Source organism: Canis lupus, chromosome 35 (assembly GCF_003254725.2).
Source record: "Canis lupus dingo isolate Sandy chromosome 35, ASM325472v2, whole genome shotgun sequence".
In the NCBI taxonomy this organism is placed as follows: domain Eukaryota; kingdom Metazoa; phylum Chordata; class Mammalia; order Carnivora; family Canidae; genus Canis; species Canis lupus.
Genome location: NC_064277.1, coordinates 22,867,434 through 22,886,406, shown reverse-complemented (window position 1 = coordinate 22,886,406; position 18,973 = coordinate 22,867,434). Strand labels below are relative to the sequence as shown.

General features: G+C 46.2%; 1 protein-coding gene and 1 pseudogene across 1 annotated transcript; one reads left to right on the top strand and one right to left on the bottom strand.

The window, feature by feature from the left end:
- The first annotated feature begins 11,304 nt into the window (after positions 1-11,304).
- On the top strand, positions 11,305-14,055 carry LOC112659613 (protein numb homolog; annotated as a pseudogene).
- Positions 14,056-15,822: 1,767 nt separating this feature from the next.
- LOC112659618 (collagen alpha-1(I) chain-like) lies at positions 15,823-18,872 on the bottom strand. Its single transcript, XM_035710543.2, has 3 exons — positions 18,846-18,872; positions 17,942-18,721; positions 15,823-17,628 (listed from the first exon to the last, which is right to left on the bottom strand). The coding sequence occupies exons 1-3, from the start codon at positions 18,870-18,872 to the stop codon at positions 15,823-15,825; spliced, it is 2,613 nt and encodes an 870-aa protein (XP_035566436.2).
- Positions 18,873-18,973: the final 101 nt, after the last annotated feature.

Sequence of the window (18,973 nt, the reverse complement as noted above, 5' to 3'; positions counted from 1 at the left end):
AAATAATGTCACATTTTGAGGTTCCAGGTGGACATAAATTTTAGGGTGGCTACTGTTCAACTCCAAACAAGAGGAAAATATTATTTTCTCAGTATATTATTAATATTGAGAGGGGGGCCTAGGTAGCTCAGCCAGTTGGGCGTATGACTTTTAGTTTCATGATCTCATATGTGATGGAATCAGGTCGGCATTGGGCTCCATGCTCAGCAAGGAGTCTGCTTGAAGTTTCTCACCCTCTGCCCCTCCTCCCACTCATGCATGCAAGCACACCCTCTCTCTCTAAAAAGAAAATAAGTTTTTTAAAAATACGCAACAGGGGTGCCTGAGTGGCTCAGTCAGTTAAGCATCTGCCTTCAGCTCAGGTTATGATCCTGGAGTCCTGGGATCAAGCCTGACATCAGGCTCTCAACTCAAAAGGGAGTCTGCTTCTCTCCTACTCATGCTTTCTCTCTCAAATAAATAAATAAATAAATAAATAAATAAATAAATAAAATCTTAATAAAAAATATATAATAGCCAAGATATGGAACAGCCCAGATGTCCATCGACTGATGAATGGATAAAGCAGATGTGATATATATATATGTGTGTGTGTGTATATATATATATATATATAAAATATATATAATATATATATATATAATGGAGTATAATATTATATATAATATAATAATATATATTATATAATGGAATATTACTCAGCCATCAAAAAGAATGAAATCTTGCCATTTGTAATGACATGGATGGAGCTAGAGGGTATTATTATACTAAGCAAAATAAGTCAGAGAAAGACAAATGCCATATGATTTTACATGTGGAATTTCAGAAACAAAACAGATGAACACAGGAGAAGAGAAGGGAAAAAAATAAGATAAAAACAGAGAAGGAGGCAAATCACCAAGAGACTTAACTCTAGGAAACAGATTCCAGGTTACTGGAGAGGGAGGATGGGGTAACTGTGTGATAGGCATTAAGGAGGGCATGTGATGTAGTGAGGACTGGTTGTAATATGCAACTGATGAATCACTAAATTCTACCCCTTGAAACTAATAATACACTATACGTTAGCTAAAATCTAAAAATAAATACATAAATGATATAAATAGGTATTTTCTCTACTATAAGGAAAGCAGGAATTATGATCCAAAACGGATCTAGGAGCACAAACAATGTCATCACTGCCATGTTTCTTCCTCTCCATGCTTTGCCTATGTTTCCTTTTATGCCAGCTTCATGCTCAAGCAAACTTACCTCATGTGCTGGCAAAGATAAGTTCCAGCATCTCTCCAGACTTTTGTGTCTTCTTCACAGACTGTGATCCTTGCAAGAATAAAACTACTGACAATTCCAGTAAAATATCTGAGGAAGTCTCTTAATGGATCTTATTTGGCTCATGTATGAACAGTTACTGTGGCCCAGGGCATGAAGTGATTTTACTTGGCCAAACCTGGGTCACATGCACCCCTAATGTTGAGAAGGAGGATGACCCTACCCCATAGATGAGGAAGGGTTGGTGTCCAAAGAGATTCTGGGAAGGCAAAAAACCACATGATTCCTTGCAAAGCCGAAAATAGCTTCATCAGTAGCTTGATTGGTTAGTTCAGTGGTACATAAAATTCTAGGTTTATAATTTTCTTCCAAAATAGAGAAAGTAATATTTCATTGTTTTCTTTTACCCCTACACTATGAAAAATTTGAAACTACAGAAAAATTGAAAGACTTTTACACTGAATACCCATATATTTATCACTTAGGTTCTGTGACTATTTGTTTTATTAAATATACTTTTATCCATCCCTCTGTTCTCTATTGATCCATCTTATTTTCTTAGTATTTCAAAATAAGTCACAGACATCCTTGTCTTTGACTCCCAAACCCTTCAGCATGCTTATCATTACCTAGAGTTCGATTATTTGTTTACAGTTTTTTTTTTCACTTGAGCTAAAATTTATATATAGCAAAATGCAAAAAAAAATTTGAAGTATACCATTCAATGAGTTTTGACACTGCAACCCAAACTCATATCAAGATACAGAACAGGGACACCTGGGTGGCTCAGTGATTGAACGTCTGCCTTTGGCTCAGGGCATGATCCCAGAGTTCTGGGATCAAGTCCCACATCACGCATCCCTCAGGGAGCCTGCTTCTCTCTTTGCCTATGCCTCTGCCTCTCTCTGTGTCTCTCATGAATAAATAATAAAATCTGTTTTTAAAAAAGATACATAACAGCACATCTTCCCTCCAGTCCATCCCCAGTAAATCCCTGCACCTGACCCCCAGCAGAGGTAACTATTGTTCTTTTCATCATGGATTCACTATGTCTGTTTAGGACTTCACACAGGTGGACTCATACAATAGCCTCACTTTTGTGTAAGGATTCTTTCATTCAGCATCATGTTTTTTTTTTAAGATTTTATTTATTTATTCATGAGAATACACAGAGAAGAGAGAGAGAGAGAAAGGCAGAGACACAGGCAGAGGGAGAAGCAGGCTCTATGCAGGGAGCCTGATGTGGGACTGGATCCTGGAACTCCAGGATCACGCCCCGGCCTGAAGGTGGCACTAAACCGGTGAGCCACCAGGGCAGCCCCAACATCATGTCTTTGATACTCATCTGTGCTGTAGTTTGTATCCATTCCATTCTATGAATATACCACCGTTTATCCATTTTTCTACTGGTGCATACATGGTACTCTTTCCAGTTTTCAGCTATCGTGAATAAAGTTGCTACACACATTTTTGCACACATCTTTCGGTAGGCGTAGTTTCCATTTTTCTTGGATAAATCACTAGGAATGTAGTTGTGAAGCACCAACAAAGTATTAGAGTTCTGGTAGCTCCAAAATCCTTGCCAACATTTGTAGTAAGTCTTCCCAGTTTCAGCCATATTGCTGAGTATGTAGTGGTATTTCATTTTGATTTTAGTTTTAATTCCTAATTTCTAATGTTTTTGAGCAGTTTTTCATGGGTGATTCGTTTATTTTCCTTTAGGTAGTATCTAATTCAATCTTTCACTCATTTAAAAATGTAGATTATCTGGTGCACATGGGTGGCTCAGTTGATTAAGCATTGGACTCTTTGTTTTGGCTCTGGTCGTGATCTCAGGGTTGTGAAATCAAGCCCCATGGAGTCTGAGATTCTTTCCCCCTTCTTCTCCCTCTCCTTCTGCTCCTCCCCCCAATCACAAGCACTTTCTCTTTCTAAAACAAACAAACAAACAAAACAAACTTTAAAAATAAAAACGTGGGTTATCTTTTTTGAATTGTAGGGCTCTTTTTTTTTCTTGCACGGTCTTTATATATTCTGGATTTTATTTATTTTTACTTATTTGGAGAGAGAGAAAGTGCACAGAGGGAGAGGAGGGAGAAATATGTATATGGAAGCCATTTGTCTCCCTTCCCTATGTAGCTGATTTCCTTCCTCTGCCCAGTGATGTGGTGGTGCTTTTTATATTTAAGAAAAGAGAAAATAAGCTGATTTTTTAGATGTGTTTCCTCTATTATTGCATATAGAGCTGTTTTCCTGCTAGCTAACTACCGAGAAAGCAGAAGAGGCTATCAGGAAGTTCTGTGTTCATGAGCAGAGCTTGCTACACAGGAGGGACTTCCTGTTACAATGAAAAAAACAGGGAGCCAGAGAGAGGAGAGCTTTGCTTGGCTACTACCACTCACCCCCCTAGCATTGGTTCATCAGTATTATATAAAAGCTATTGTTTGTTGATTGTCCTCTTCTCATTTCTCATAGCTGTCACGGCTCTATTCATTTAAAAAATTATTTCCTGTATTGTAAGGGAGGGGAGACAAATGGCTGCCATATAGTTATTTATTTCTAGACTTTATTTATTTATTCATGAAAGACACGAGAGAGGCAGAGGCAGAAGCAGGCTCCCCATAGGGAGCCTGTTGGGGGACTCGATCCCAGGACCCTGGGATCACGACCTGAGCTGAAGGCAGACGCTCAACCATTGAGCCACCCAGGTGCTCTAAATGACTGCCATTTATTTATTTATTTATTTATTTATTTATTTATTTATTTTTAATGACTGCCATTTAGAACTAAAGCTTCATTCTATCTTTTCTAAATCATTTCCTATTCTTCCTAAATGGGCATCTTTCATTGGATTTGGATTGATGTCTTTACTGTCTCAAGGATATGCCAGATTGGCATCTACCTTCATACCCTCTGTTATTGTGTTCCTCTTCCCAGAAACTTCCTTCATCTCTTCCCTTTTCTCTCACCTTACCCTAGTGAAATTCTTCCCAACTTTTGAAGCTAACTTGAGCATATTCCTCCATAAATCCCATCTATTTAATTCATCTTTCATTGGTTTCCCTTTTATCTTACCGTTATTCAACTTAATGCCTATTGTTCACAATTCAGCTCTTAATTATATAGTCCAGAATTGCTCACTCTTATTTCAAATGTTTATTATTATGTTGGTAACTATTAAAAAGTCTTTGGGGACAAGAATTTATTTTTTTCTGTCCTTCAAAACACACAGCACAGTATGCATACATAATAGGTATTCAATAAGTATTTGTAATTGATTAACTTCCCTACTATTTGCAAGAAAGAAAGGTAGATAATAGCTTATATTTCTTTCTGCTGGAAATGGTAAAACACTTATCTTTTAATTGAAAGCTGAATGAGGGTGTTCCATTTCAGGCAAAAGAAATTCTGATTTTTCTGCATTAAGGGAAAAAAATTTAAGTTATATAGCATAAATATCTGCTGTAAGCTATGGCAATAGACAGATCCACCAGAGTTGAAGAAATTGAAGTAAGAGTGGTTTGGGAATAGCAAAATAGCAAAATGTGATTTAAAAATAGACTTTATAGTTTAAAATGTCCATTGCATTGCTAACAATATCATCATCAGTTAAAAAGGAAAGAGTGGTAGAACAAGAACAAAAAATAAGAAATAATATGCTTCTGGGGGAGCCTGGGTGGTGGAGTTGGTTGAGCATTCACCTCTTGGTTTCAGCTCAGGTTGTGATCTCAGGTTCGTAGGATTGAGCCCCAAGTCTGGCTCTATGCTTAGGGTTGAGTCTTCTTGGGTTTTTCTCTCTCTTTCCCTTTGCAGCTCCTCAGCCCCACCCACATGAATTCTCTCTCTCTCAAATAAATAAACATATCTTTTAAAAATTATATATGCTACTGGTAGTAATTATTGCTGTTCATCAACTACATCTGCTTCAGTCTTTTCTGGATACATGGTAGTTTCATACCACCTGATCTGCTAAAGTTAGGGGAGAAATGAGAGTGGGAGTGATGTTACTTTCCAGTGGAAACTTTAAAGCCAGTGAGTGATTCGCCATATTCCCGTTTTCTGCTTCAGTGATTGTGGAAACATGTGGTATTCCATAATTCTAAATTCCTGAAAGTCCTTAATGAACAGTTTCCCTGCAGACCTGTTTTGTTGTTTGAGCCACTGGGTATAAATTATTCCTGTTCAGGGTCAGCAGACTCCCACCTGTGGGCCAACTGCCTGTTTTGATGAAATTTGATTGGAACACAGACATGTATATTTATGTCTTGTCTATGGGTGCTTCCATGGTACAACTGAATTGACTAATTATAATAGAGACTCTATGGCCCAACGGCTGAAAATATTTATGACTCTTTAAGAAAAAGTTTGTTCGCTGAGGGGGGCACTTGACGGGATGAGCACTGGGTGATATGCTATATGTTGGCAAATTGAACTCCAATTTAAAAATAAATAAATAGGGCAGCCTGGGTGGCTCAGCGGCTTAAGGGCATGCCTTCTGCCCGGGGTGTGATACTGGAGTCCCAGGATCGAGTCCCACGTCAGACTCCCTGCATGGAGCCTGCTCCTCCCTCTGCCTGTGTCTCTGCCTCTGTGTGTGTGTGTGTGTCTATCATGAATAAATAAATAAAATATTTTTAAAAAAATAAAAAATAAAAATAAATAAATAAATACTTTGTTTTAAGTAAAAAAAAAAAAAGAAAGAAAGAAAAAGTTTGTTGACCTCTGGCCTAGTCTGTCCTAACTTTGATAGAATTGGAGGTCTTTGATAAGTTCCCTTATATGACTGCTTTATTTATAGTATCCAGCCTCCAAGATGGCACCGGTGATCCCCAGCTCTGAACACAAGGATATTCAGATCCTTGTCCACTTCCTTCCCACCCTGAATAGGGCTGATTTGTGTAAGCCATGTGGAAGTAATGGAGGGTGACTTCCAAGTCTGGGTCATAAAAGGTAGTGTGGCTTCCATGTTTCTCTTTCTCTAAGACCACTCACTCTGAGACAAACCACTACCATGTTCTAAGGGCACTCAAGAACTCCTACGGAGAAACCCATCTGATGAGAAACTGAGTTTCCTACCAATGGAAACTGGGGAGTGAAGGGGAGTGAAGCCTTCATGATCACAGCTTTGGCCAGCATCTTGACAGCAACCTAACAAGCGACTCTGAGCCCAAACTCTAAACCCAGTTAAGCTACTCCTGAATTCCTGACTCACAGAAATTATAATAAATGTTTGTTGTTTTAAACCACTAAAAATGGGGGTGATTTGTTATACACAAGTAGATAATTAATGCAGCATTCAAATGAAAAAGTGGACTAGTACTCAATGCTTATACACGGATAAATTTGCACATAGGATTTTACCCACAAACACACACATTATTTTATTACTGGACAAAGAATTTGTGGACTTCCGTAACTGGAGTATACTTGTGAATATAGATAAGTTTACCTTACCTGTGGAGAAACTATTATAAGTGTATATATCTTTCCCATTTCCTCTTCAACACCTCACCTCATCTTTTTGGAATAGGAAGGGCAATGTGTTCTGAGAAGAAAGAAAAAAGAATTCCTACTATTTCAATATTTCTTAATATGGTAATTGCTCAAATCTGCCTAAAGTTCTCTGTATAGGAATAGAGTAGAATGAACAGAGCAAACTCATAGTATTTTACCGTTTTATTTCTAAGGTGATGATGCAAAAGCATCAGAAGCTAGATTTTTCCAATTAACTACTCTAACCTTTATATGTATATTAAATGGAATAGTTTGTAATAACATCTGGAATTATAGCAGTGACATATGAAATCAAGAAAGATCTTTAAGGGGCACCTGGGTGGCTCAGTCAGTTGAACGCCTGCCTTTGGTTCTGGTCATGATCCTAGAGTCCTGGGATTGAGCCCCACACTGGGCTCCTTGCTCAGAGAAGAATCTTCAGAGAAGAGTCTGCTTCTCCCTCTGCCCCTCCCCCCAACTCATGCTCTCTCACCCCTCCCCCCAACTTGTGCTCTCTCGCTTTCGGTCACTCTCTCTCTCAAATAACTAAATAAAATCTTAAAAAAAAAAAAAAAGGAAGATCTTTGAGTTGAAATTAAGCAATAGTCAAGAGGCAAAAGTCAGTAGGAGCAAGGGTTCAAGGAAAACTAAATAAATCCCTTCTCAAATGGTACCAGCAGATTTGTTTGGATATCAGTTTGTATATCTTTATTTTTTATTTATTTATTTATTTTGTTTATTTATGATAGTCACAGAGAGAGAGAGAGAGCAGAGACACAGGCAGAGGGAGAAGCAGGCTCCATGCACCGGGAGCCTGACGTGGGATTTGATCTTGGGTCTCCAGGATCACGCCCTGAGCCAAAGGCAGGTGCCAAATCGCTGCGCCACCCAGGGATCCCCCAGTTTGTATATCTTTAACCAAAAATATAAACAAGGAGGGGCTAAGTAATATCTTTGGATAATACTGGTAGGCATAAAGCACGAGAAATAGAAATAAAAAATGAAAGAGAGAGAGAAAGGGAGTGGGAAAAGAAAAATAAGTTAAAAAAAATAAAAAGAAAATCCATGGTATGGTATGAGGATTCACGTGTATATTCCATAGATTCTCCACCATGTTCCAAAATTGGGGATAGTGCTGGTTACCTGGCCAAATCTCATCTTCCAAGCCTCTGTCTTGCTTTAGATAGGCCATCAGTAAACAAATAGTCCAATATCAGCGTGCAAATGAGTACTGACCTCCACAACTTGGGCCCACATGAAATTAGGCTCAGACTAGAGGGAAGGAACCAATAAACTTCCTACTCCTCCACCCCCACCCCAGCAAAGGCCTCAAAACATAGTTTCTGTCTCCTTTTTATATCATTTTTGTTTAGTAACCATATGGCTCTGCTGTGGATGGAAGGGCTGTCTGTGCTGGAGTACATATCATGAATAAGCCCTGTTGGACTGTGCAATTGTATTAGCACATATTATCATAATTATTTTAGGTGATAAACCCATATGGTTGAAATTTGGAGACCAGGTCCCTGGTGCTGCTACGTCTAGAATCAAACTATAGAGTCTCAGGGGGTAGTTCTGCAGGCCTGGATGGTTTAGGCATAAACCTGTCCCATGTGGACATGTATCGTGCTTATTAATCTTTGTATCATAAATATGACCAAAAGTCAAGACTGTGTCCCACAAACTTCACAGCACTAATGAAGGGACAAAATATTTGAGAATTCCTGAAATCTAGCATGCTTGTTGGCCATAAATATGAGGGAAGATGTTGAGAAAACCAGATTCTTCTAAGGCAAAAGAAGATGTGTGCAGACAATGTGTATTTTAAAGGTAAATTCTCTGGCTAGTTCTTTTTAGAACAATGAAAAATTGTTCAATACTTCATTGGCTTTCTTGTTGTTGTATATTTAGGCTACATAAGTATATGCTTGAGTAATCATTTCCTGACTTGGAATGAACACAGAAGAGCTGGCTTGCCTAGAGGTCAGGAGGGTAGCCTTGGAACCCTCCGGATTCTGTTTCTTCAGGGACAAGACTGGAACAGAATCTTCATAAAGTATTATTTTGTTAAAAGTGTAACCTGAGGTGGTACCTGCTTTTCAACTAAGGAAATGTTACACAATGTATTTAATGGCACAATTTAAACCCTCCAAGGGGAAATTAAGCAGATTATTTAAATCAAGGTGCCACTATCATCACCCTTGGTTTTAAACAGCCTAAACTCAAAGAAGCCATTTCTAATGTGATTGAGTGGTTTTTCCATAGTTAATGAAGCTAAATTTTAACTGAGTTCTATCTGACTTTTATCTGGATTTCATCAGAACATTACGGTCATGGCTTTTTAAAAATTTATTTACTTTGATTACCCTTCCCATTTTACAGTCCTTCCAAACTCTAGAGAAAATTAAGCTAGAAGTGTTTTCTGGCCTCCAGGGCACATTGCTGACATTTCTTGCTCATCTCACTGAGACCTGACATAGATCCATTGCACAGTGTCAAAAAGATTTGTTCAGCTATGACCAAGCATCTCCAATTCTGTTTCATAGTAGCTGAAATGGAAAACTTCCTTTTTTACCTCGATGTCTGCTCCAGCCTGTTTCTTCATGATTCAAGATTATAATAGTGTAAAAACTTTTCAGTGGTTTCTTAGATAAGACCAAAAGCATAAGCAACAACAAAAGAAAAAAAGAAGATAAATTGGACTTCATCAAACTTTAAACCATCTGTGTTCCAAAGAACAGCACCAAGAAAGTGAAAACACAACCCAGAGAATGGGAGAAGATACTTGAAATCATATATCTGAAAAGGGACTTATCTGTAGAATAAGGAACTCTTACACCTCAATAATTAAAAAAAAAAAAAAGACAACCCAAGTTAAAAAAAGGGGGGGGGGGCAGATCTCTGAATAGAAATGTCTCCAAAAAAATAGAAAAATGGCCAAAAGTACATGAAAGGATGCTTAACATCCTTAATCATTAGGGAAAGATAAATCAAAACCACCACAAAATACTACTTCACCTACACTAGGATAACTAGAACCAAAGGGGGGGATAATAACAAGGATCTGAAGAAATTGGAGTCTCTATACACTGCTGGTAGGAATGTAAAATGGGGGCAGCCCCGGTGGCATAGCGGTTTAACACCGCCTGCAGCCCAGGGTGTGATCCTGGGGACCTGGGATCGAGTCCCACATCGGGCTCCTTGCATGGAGCCTGCTTCTCCCTCTGCCTGTGTCTCTGCCTCTCTCTCTCTGTGTGTCTCTCATGAATAAATAGATAAAATCTTAAAAAAAAAAAAAAAAAAAAGGAATGTAAAATGGTGCCATCACTTTGGAAAACAGCCTGGCAGTTTCTCAAATGGTTAAAAGTAGAGTTAACATTCATCCCAGTAATTTCACTGCTAGGTCAATTCATTTCTCCTCAGAGAGAATTGGAAACATATGTCTCTGCAAAAACTTTTTTTTTTTTTTTATTTTTTTTTATTTATTTATGATAGGCACACAGTGAGAGAGAGAGAGGCAGAGGCACAGGCAGAGGGAGAAGCAGGCTCCATGCACCGGGAGCCCGACGTGGGATTCGATCCCGGGTCTCCAGGATCGCGCCCTGGGCCAAAGGCAGGCGCCAAACCGCTGCGCCACCCAGGGATCCCTGCAAAAACTTTTATACAAATGCTCCTAGCAATATTATTCTTTATAGCCAAAAAGCAGGAAAAAAACCCTTAAATATCCATCAGCTGGTGACTGAATAAACCAAAGACCATTTATCTGAATAATATGAAAACAATAATTTAAAAAGTTATATGCACCCCTATGATTATGGCAGCATAGTTTGCAATAGCCAAGTTATGGAACCAGCCCCCAGTGTCCATCCATAGATGAATGGGTAAAGAAGATGTGGTATATACATGGAGAAAGACAAATTCTGTCTTACAGGTGGAATCTAAAAAACAAAACACCCATAGATACAGAGAACAGAGTGGTGGTTGCCAGAAGGGAAGGGGGTTTGGGGCTGGGCAAAATGGGTAAAGGGGCTCAGATGTATGGTGATGGGTAGTCACTAGACTTATGGTGGTTATCACTTTGTAGTATATACAAACATCAAATTATAATGTAGACTTGAAGCTTATATAGTGTTACATACCAATTTTCCTTTAAAAAATGAAATATTTGGTGGACTATCACTCAGCATTAAAAAGAAACTAAGTACTGACACATACTACAACACAACATGAATGAACCATTATGCTTAGAAGCCAGTCACAAAAGGACATACATCATGTGATTGCATTTATATGAAATATAAGAGAAGGCAAATCTATAGAGACAGAACATAGACTAGTGGTTGCCTAATACGAGGAAGAAGAAGAAGGGGAGTACCTGCTAATGGATACAGGGTTTCTTGTTTGAGTGATGAAAATGTCCTAACATTGTGTTGATGATTGGACAACCCTGAAAATATTAAAAACCATCAAATTGTACACTGTAGGTGTGTTTATGGTGTGTAAATTACACTTGTAGCTGTTATTAGAAAAACTTCTATGGAGATGACCACGGGTACAAATGAGGGCCAGATCAAGAAGAATGAACCAGGAGCCTGTTGTCACAGAGGAGGTGGTGGCCCATGGTGGTGCTTGGTAGCAACTGGTGGCCGAGATAGAGACAGTGGTGCTGGAACTGGTTGGAGGCAAGGGCAGGCTTGGGGCTTCCAGGGAGGAGGTCCAGCAGAGCTGCCATTGCAACACAAGACTTTCCAGCACATCCATAGATTGGAGTATTGGCGTGCAAGCCACCCTCAGACACCTCAGTGAGGACAGATGAGAAACCTGAGACTCGGGGAAGTTATGAAACTCGTTTGGAGTCCCACAGCTTGTAAAGGGCTCAGCCAAGATCCAGAGCCAGCTTGTGAAAATTGAAATGAACAAGCCATAACAAAGTTTAAGGAGAAAGAAAGATGATTATGTTCTGGAGGGCCAGTGGTCCACATTAGTGGCAGACAGATGGAGGGGTTAGTCCTGGAAGATGTAGCTTCCTGGGATCCCTGGGTGGCTCAGTGGTTTGGCGCCTGCCTTCGGCCCATGGCGTGATCCTGGAGTCCCACATCGGGCTCCCCGCATGGATCCTGCTTCTTCCTCTGCTTGTGTCTCTGCCTCTCTCTCTCTCTCTCTCTATCTCTCATGGATAAATAAATAAAATCTTAAAAAAAAAAAAAAAAAGAAGTTCTTCAAAGGCTTCTTTGGAAAAACTGGAAAGCAAGCAGTTAAGGTAGTCCTGTGGGTGTCCAGCAGGTGGATGAAAGAACTAAGGACCTCATAGTTGAGCAAACAATAGAAAAAGCTTCTTCCTGGGCCTCGGTGAGGAACTTTGATAGAGCCTCTCTGGCAGAAACGGTTGGGCGCTGGGTGCGGGGTCTTTCCCGGCCCCCTGGCCATCATGGACACGGGTGATGGGCTGAGCCGTGTGGAAGGCTGTGATTCTGTGGCCTGTTCAGAAGTGAAACAGAAGCAGGAGATGCAACATGGAAACGATGAAGTGACTGCTACTTTTGATGCCAGTTACGAGAGAAGGGCCTTTCCGTATCACAACAGCCATGGAGCAAGAGAGGAGATCGTAAAAAACAAATTCCAAGATGGCAAGAAAGTGCCAGAGGCAGGAGGGGAGCAAAGAACATCAGCTCCCTGGGTTCACAGATCACTGTGCCTTCAGCACGCCCTCTGAGGATCCCCTCTTGTCTGCCTCAAGGACCAAATCAGTACAGTGGTAGCATCGCAGTCTCCTGCCTTTCAAGCTAATGGCACTGATTTGGCCTTCCTAGTGCCTCCTGCTGAGCCAGACCCCACTGCTCTTGCACCCCTAGCAATGCTTGTGCGTGAGACTCACCCTTAGGCCCATGCCCCCTATGCCGCTAACAAGGGAACTGCAGTCACACATTTGAGGACGGAGTGAGGTCAGTCTTCTGGTGCTGCATCCCCAGGTCTCTCCCAGGCTGGTCACAGATGCACTCCCTCTGAGGCTGACCATTGGTTAGAAGAGGGACCCGAGGACATCCAGGCTTAGCAGCCCCAGCCCTCACCTGTCCTGACACAGCCAGTTCTGCAGCTTCCTCCACCCACTGCCACGACCCTGCCAGCACAGCCATTCCCAGAGAATGCATCCCTCACCTTTCAGCCCATGCTAGTGGGTGTGGGCGCACCCCTGCCGCCAGCCTTTGTCCCTGCCTGTCCTGTCCTGTCCTGTGGCCAATCGGATGCCCTACCCAGCCCCAAATGGGCCTGGGGTGGGTATCACCCCCTTCCAGATGTAGCCAACATGTTGGGCTCTGTTTGACACCCCTCTCAGCCTCCCAGCTTGGTCAGGCAAAAGACAGTCCCTCAGTATGAGACAAGCAGAGATACTGCTAGTCCCTTCCTTAAGCCACCTGCTCAGCACCTCAACGGTTCTGTAGCTTTCAGTGGTATAGACAGACGGTGGTGGGTTGGCCTCAGGAGATAGTTTCCTGCAGGCACCTGCCTGGTAGATCCTTTCAAAGCCCCGGGGCTGCATTAGAAAACCAAGTCCAAGCAGCGTATCCAACCTCTCCACCAACCCTTTCTCCAGTAACTTACAGAAGGAAGACATTTGAAATTGAACTTTAAGCAGTGTCTATGGCTTGTGTATTTCATCTGTACTTAGGCAAGGGCAGGGGCAGAGGTCAAAGGAGCAAAGGGAACTTTGTGTTTCCAATCAGTATACTTTTCACTAGTCTCAAGGGTACCAAGGAGCATGTCCAGGCAGAGTTCTGTGGAAGGTGATTTCGAGAAAAATAGGGGGAAAAACATTCCTAGGGAAGAATTGTATTGCAGTTGGGCTGAAGTCAAGGAAACGTTGCACTCTGTTCTCCTGTGACTCCCTTAGCCCCATACAAACCCCTGAAAACAACGAGGCAGAAGTATCTGAACAGGAATTTGTATTCAAAGCGAATTTACTGGAATATAAAACAGTATGGGAAGCAAACCGATCTCCCTTTGTTTTTCAAGCCATTCACCTGCTACTTCTCAGTACTGGGTCTGTCTTAGAGATCAAGAACATGGTGGTCTGAGCCTACTTCTCATCCCCAGCCCAAGCACAGAAGTAGGCTCTCCTGTCAGAATTCCCAGCAGAGCCCATTCACTGCTGTCCAGCAGAGCTATATTTTAGGGGTAAAGTTGAGCTTCCACTTTGAGTAAAAATAAATATTATAAGTATTTACCAAAAAAAAGCCAAAGTCTTTATTTTTATACATTAAGAATATTTTAAATAGTTCCCAATATTAAAAAGTTGTAGAGGACTAAGTAATCTTACCAAAGGTAAAAGGGTGGGACACCCGGGTGGCTCAGTGGTTGAGTATCTGCCTTTGGCTCAGGTCATGATCCCGGGATCCTGGGATCGAGTCCCAAATCAGGCTCCTTGCAAGGAGCCTGCTTCTCCCTCTATGTCTCTGTCTCTGTCTCTCATGAATAAATAAAATCTTACCCAAAAAAGGGTTAGCCATAAGGAATTATACATGATTGATTTATCAGTGATGCCTATTGAAGTGGAAAGAAGAAAGGTTGGGACTTGCAGATGGGATCCCTAGCTTATTTGGTATCCTTCATTTTAAGTAGCACATTGCAGCAACAATCATGCATATGACCAACAGAGTCACTACGTTGCAGTTTTAAAGAAAATCAGGGGTGCCTAGGTGGCACAGTTCGTTGGTTGGTTGAGTTCCAACCCTTGGTTTCTGCTAGGGTTAGGATCTCAGGGTGGTGGGATCAAGTGCTGAGTCAGGGTCCATGTTCATTGTGGAGTTTGCTTGAGATTCTCTCTCCCTCTCTCTCTGCCCCTTCTGCTCATGCTCTAAAATAAATCTTAAAAAAAAAAAAAAAAATCCAAAAAAAAAAAAAAAATCCAAGAGCAGTATTGTCCTGGTTTTAAAACCTGTGATGAAATTTTAATATCGTTATTTTAATGGAACCAATTTAAATACACTGTGTAGCAAATGTGTAGTTTCTTTTATATACTGCTATGGTTTCCTTCTCTTAGTCCTCTACTTCGTTTTAAGTAAGGTGACAATGACATAATGATATCCATCGACTGGAGCGCAGGATACTGTTAGTTTCTTTCTTTTTTTTTTTTGGATACTGTTAGTTTCTCATGTGAATCTTGGTTGGTTTTTTTTTGCCGGTTAGGTTTTGTCCCAAGTTTTGTGCGGATTGAGATTCTAGTTTTACTAGCTGTGTATGCCTCCGTATCCCACTTGAGAGCAGAACATCCCCTTGCCAATTGCAGTCACTGGACCTCTGGTCATGAGAGACCCCCATCTCGTTTTTACTTTTGAACGTTGGTCTTACAAATGTAAGTGATATATGTTTGTACAGATGAGAATTTATAATCTGCTGTAACAAAAAAAAAATGTTTGTGGTAGAAAAGGGCATGAACCAGCATTAATTTTTTTATCATTTTGTGGGGGGTAACAAAATGTTATAAATCTTAAACTGTGAACATCTACAATTATCATTAGGATATGATTGTGAAAATACATCAGGGAAGCCCTAGCAAAATGTTAGCTTCATCTTTTTTTGTTTTAAAGATTTTATTTATTTGTTCATGAAAGACACAGAGAGAGGCAAAGACACAGGCAGAGAGAGAAGCAGGCTCTCCGCAGGAAGCCCAATGCGGGACTCAGTCCCAGGACCCGGGGATCACGCCCTGAGCCAAAGGTAGACGCTCAACCACTGAGCCACCCAGGTACCCCATTAGCTTCATTTTTTCAAGGTTAGTGAATATATGGAAACCGCAGGACTCTCATCCTTCAGTTCTGGACAAGAATTTATATGGAAAGGTGGTTCCCAATTATTCTTTTGGCTCATAGTTGGGGGAAAAATGGTTACTACGTAGATAAGTTATTTTGATTTTCCCAAGGGCCATCATTTGAAGACACAACAGACTTCTAAATTTCACCATACAGCATAGCTTTACTTCTGACAAGTATTGACCTTTGCTGATTAGACACATAACTGTGTTAGCGGCACATCGGAGCTCTGAAAATGGCACTCAACGTGGATTCAGCGAACAAGGCAAACTACCAACAGTACCCTCTTCGTGTTTTCAAATATGGTGCAACACATTGGGGCCTGGGCCTGAGGTCCCGGAGGGCCCCAGCACACCCCGCACGGTGACACGGGGGGACACGGGGGCCTGGGCCTGAGGTCCCGGAGGGCCCCAGCACACCCCGCACGGTGACACGGGGGGACACGGGGGCCTGGGCCTGAGGTCCCGGAGGTTCCCAGCACACCCCGCACGGTGACACGGGGGGACACGGGGGCCTGGGCCTGAGGTCCCGGAGGTTCCCAGCACACCCCGCACGGTGACACGGGGGGACACGGGGGCCTGGGCCTGAGGTCCCGGAGGGCCCCAGCACACCCCGCACGGTGACACGGGCGGACACGGGGGCCTGGGCCTGAGGTCCCGGAGGGCCCCAGCACACCCCGCACGGTGACACGGGGGGACACGGGGGCCTGGGCCTGAGGTCCCGGAGGGCCCCAGCACACCCCGCACGGTGACACGGGGGGACACGGGGGCCTGGGCCTGAGGTCCCGGAGGGCCCCAGCACACCCCGCACGGTGACACGGGGGGACACGGGGGCCTGGGCCTGAGGTCCCGGAGGTTCCCAGCACACCCCGCACGGTGACACGGGGGGACACGGGGGCCTGGGCCTGAGGTCCCGGAGGGCCCCAGCACACCCCGCACGGTGACACGGGGGGACACGGGGGCCTGGGCCTGAGGTCCCGGAGGGCCCCAGCACACCCCGCACGGTGACACGGGGGGACACGGGGGCCTGGGCCTGAGGTCCCGGAGGTTCCCAGCACACCCCGCACGGTGACACGGGGGGACACGGGGGCCTGGGCCTGAGGTCCCGGAGGGCCCCAGCACACCCCGCACGGTGACACGGGGGGACACGGGGGCCTGGGCCTGAGGTCCCGGAGGGCCCCAGCACACCCCGCACGGTGACACGGGCGGACACGGGGGCCTGGGCCTGAGGTCCCGGAGGGCCCCAGCACACCCCGCACGGTGACACGGGGGGACACGGGGGCCTGGGCCTGAGGTCCCGGAGGGCCCCAGCACACCCCGCACGGTGACACGGGGGGACACGGGGGCCTGGGCCTGAGGTCCCGGAGGTTCCCAGCACACCCCGCACGGTGACACGGGCGGACACGGGGGCCTGGGCCTGAGGTCCCGGAGGGCCCCAGCACACCCCGCACGGTGACACGGGGGGACACGGGGGCCTGGGCCTGAGGTCCCGGAGGTTCCCAGCACACCCCGCACGGTGACACGGGCGGACACGGGGGCCTGGGCCTGAGGTCCCGGAGGGCCCCAGCACACCCCGCACGGTGACACGGGGGGACACGGGGGCCTGGGCCTGAGGTCCCGGAGGTTCCCAGCACACCCCGCACGGTGACACGGGCGGACACGGGGGCCTGGGCCTGAGGTCCCGGAGGGCCCCAGCACACCCCGCACGGTGACACGGGCGGACAAAGTCTTGGGGCAGGTGCCTTGTCGCTCTCCGCCGTCCCGGCGGCCGCGCTGGCCCCACGGCGCAGGTGACCTTCGTCGGCCCCGAGGTCCGCCCTCACGCCGCGCACGTGGCCGGGGGGGGGCGGAGGCGCGCGGCCCCGGGGAAGCACCCTCCGCAGCAGGACGGAGCTCACAGAGCGGGCACGGGCGGTCACTCGTTCGCTCGTTTGCGTCAGGCCCCGCGGTGAGGCGAACCGGGACGTTCCCGCCGACCTTCCCAGGCGGACTGTGCGGTCCCTCCCTGACCCCGCCCCCGCCCCCGCCCCCGCCGCCTGGGCGCGGCCTCGGTGCCGGACCTACCCGACCGCCTAAGCAGGACCCGGAAGAGCGTGTCCATCCGGGTGCTCTCTGCGAGCGCCAGGGGGCGTGGCCTCGGGACGCCCGTGCGGGGAGGGGCGAGGAGCCAGCTCAGGCGCTGGGACCGCCTGACGGAGGGGGCGGTGGGAGCCTGGGCGGTCCCGTGCCACGCTCGGTGGAAGCTTCAAGCGGCGCGGGAGGGGAGTCTCTCTTCTCCAACTCCCCCTTTGAAGCGGGCAGATCCACTCAGAAGCTTCCCTTCCCAGCCTCCCCTTGCCGACGCTCCCTCGCACCCCCTTCCCCCGCCCTTGCCTCCTCTGTGCTTGACAGCCAGGAGACACCTTGGGCGTCCCGCCTCTCGCCCCCCCCCGGCTCGGCGCAGGTGGTCGCGCCCGCGCGCTGCGCAGCCGCAGAGCGTCTCGGGCGTTTCCGCTGAGGGGCGTGTGACGCAGCGGCCGTCGCTGCCATTTTAAGTTGTTTGTTCTCGCTTCCCTCCTCCAACGCGACTCTGCCCCGGACCGGGAGGCGCCCGACGCCGCCGCCGTGTCGGCAGCCAGCGGTTGGGGGCAACGAGGCTGTACCGGCGCGGACGCTCACCCTCCGCTGCGGCTTCTCCCCCTCCGGGTCTCCTCGACCTTCCTTGCCGAGAGCCGGAGCCCGGCCGTGGGGGGAAGAGAGACTCGAGAGCAGATGCCTGGACTGAAATAACTTTACTCCGGGGGGTTTGCCTCGCTGCCAGACCCCGTAGCGCAGGGCTCCCCTCCCCTCCTCCCCCGCCCCTCCGCCGCCGGTGCCTGCCCTGCCCGCCTTCTCCTCGCTCCTCCTGCTCTCTCTGTCTCTCTCGCCGCCGCCTCCCTCGCGTCCTTCCGTCCGCCGCCGCCCGGGGCGCCGAGCCAGACTATGGGGCCCAGGTGGGGGCTGAGCGGCGGCAGCAGCGCGGGCGGCCCGGCCACAGTGCGCGCCGCAGCGGGGATGGAGGGGCTCAGTTGGCTGGTGCTGTTCTCTTGACATGGCTCCCGCCCGTGCCGCGAGCAGCGCTCCCGCCGCCGCCGCCTCCTCTGCCGCCGCCACCGCTCCGCCCGCAGGCTGCGGCTAGAGGGCCCGAACCCCGCCCGAGAGTCGGTCCGTGAGTCCCGGCGTCCGCGGGGACCGGGAGGGGCCTTCCCGCCGCCTCAGAGCCACCCCGCCCCTCGGGGAAGCCGACTGATGACCCCACCTTAAAACTATCCGATTCGGGAAACATGGTCTGTTCCACGTGAGAGCGAGCTCAGCCAGAGTCCGGGAACCTCAGGCTTTTGGGTTTTGGTTTTGGGTTGTTTTCCGTGTGTGTGTGTGTCTGTGCGT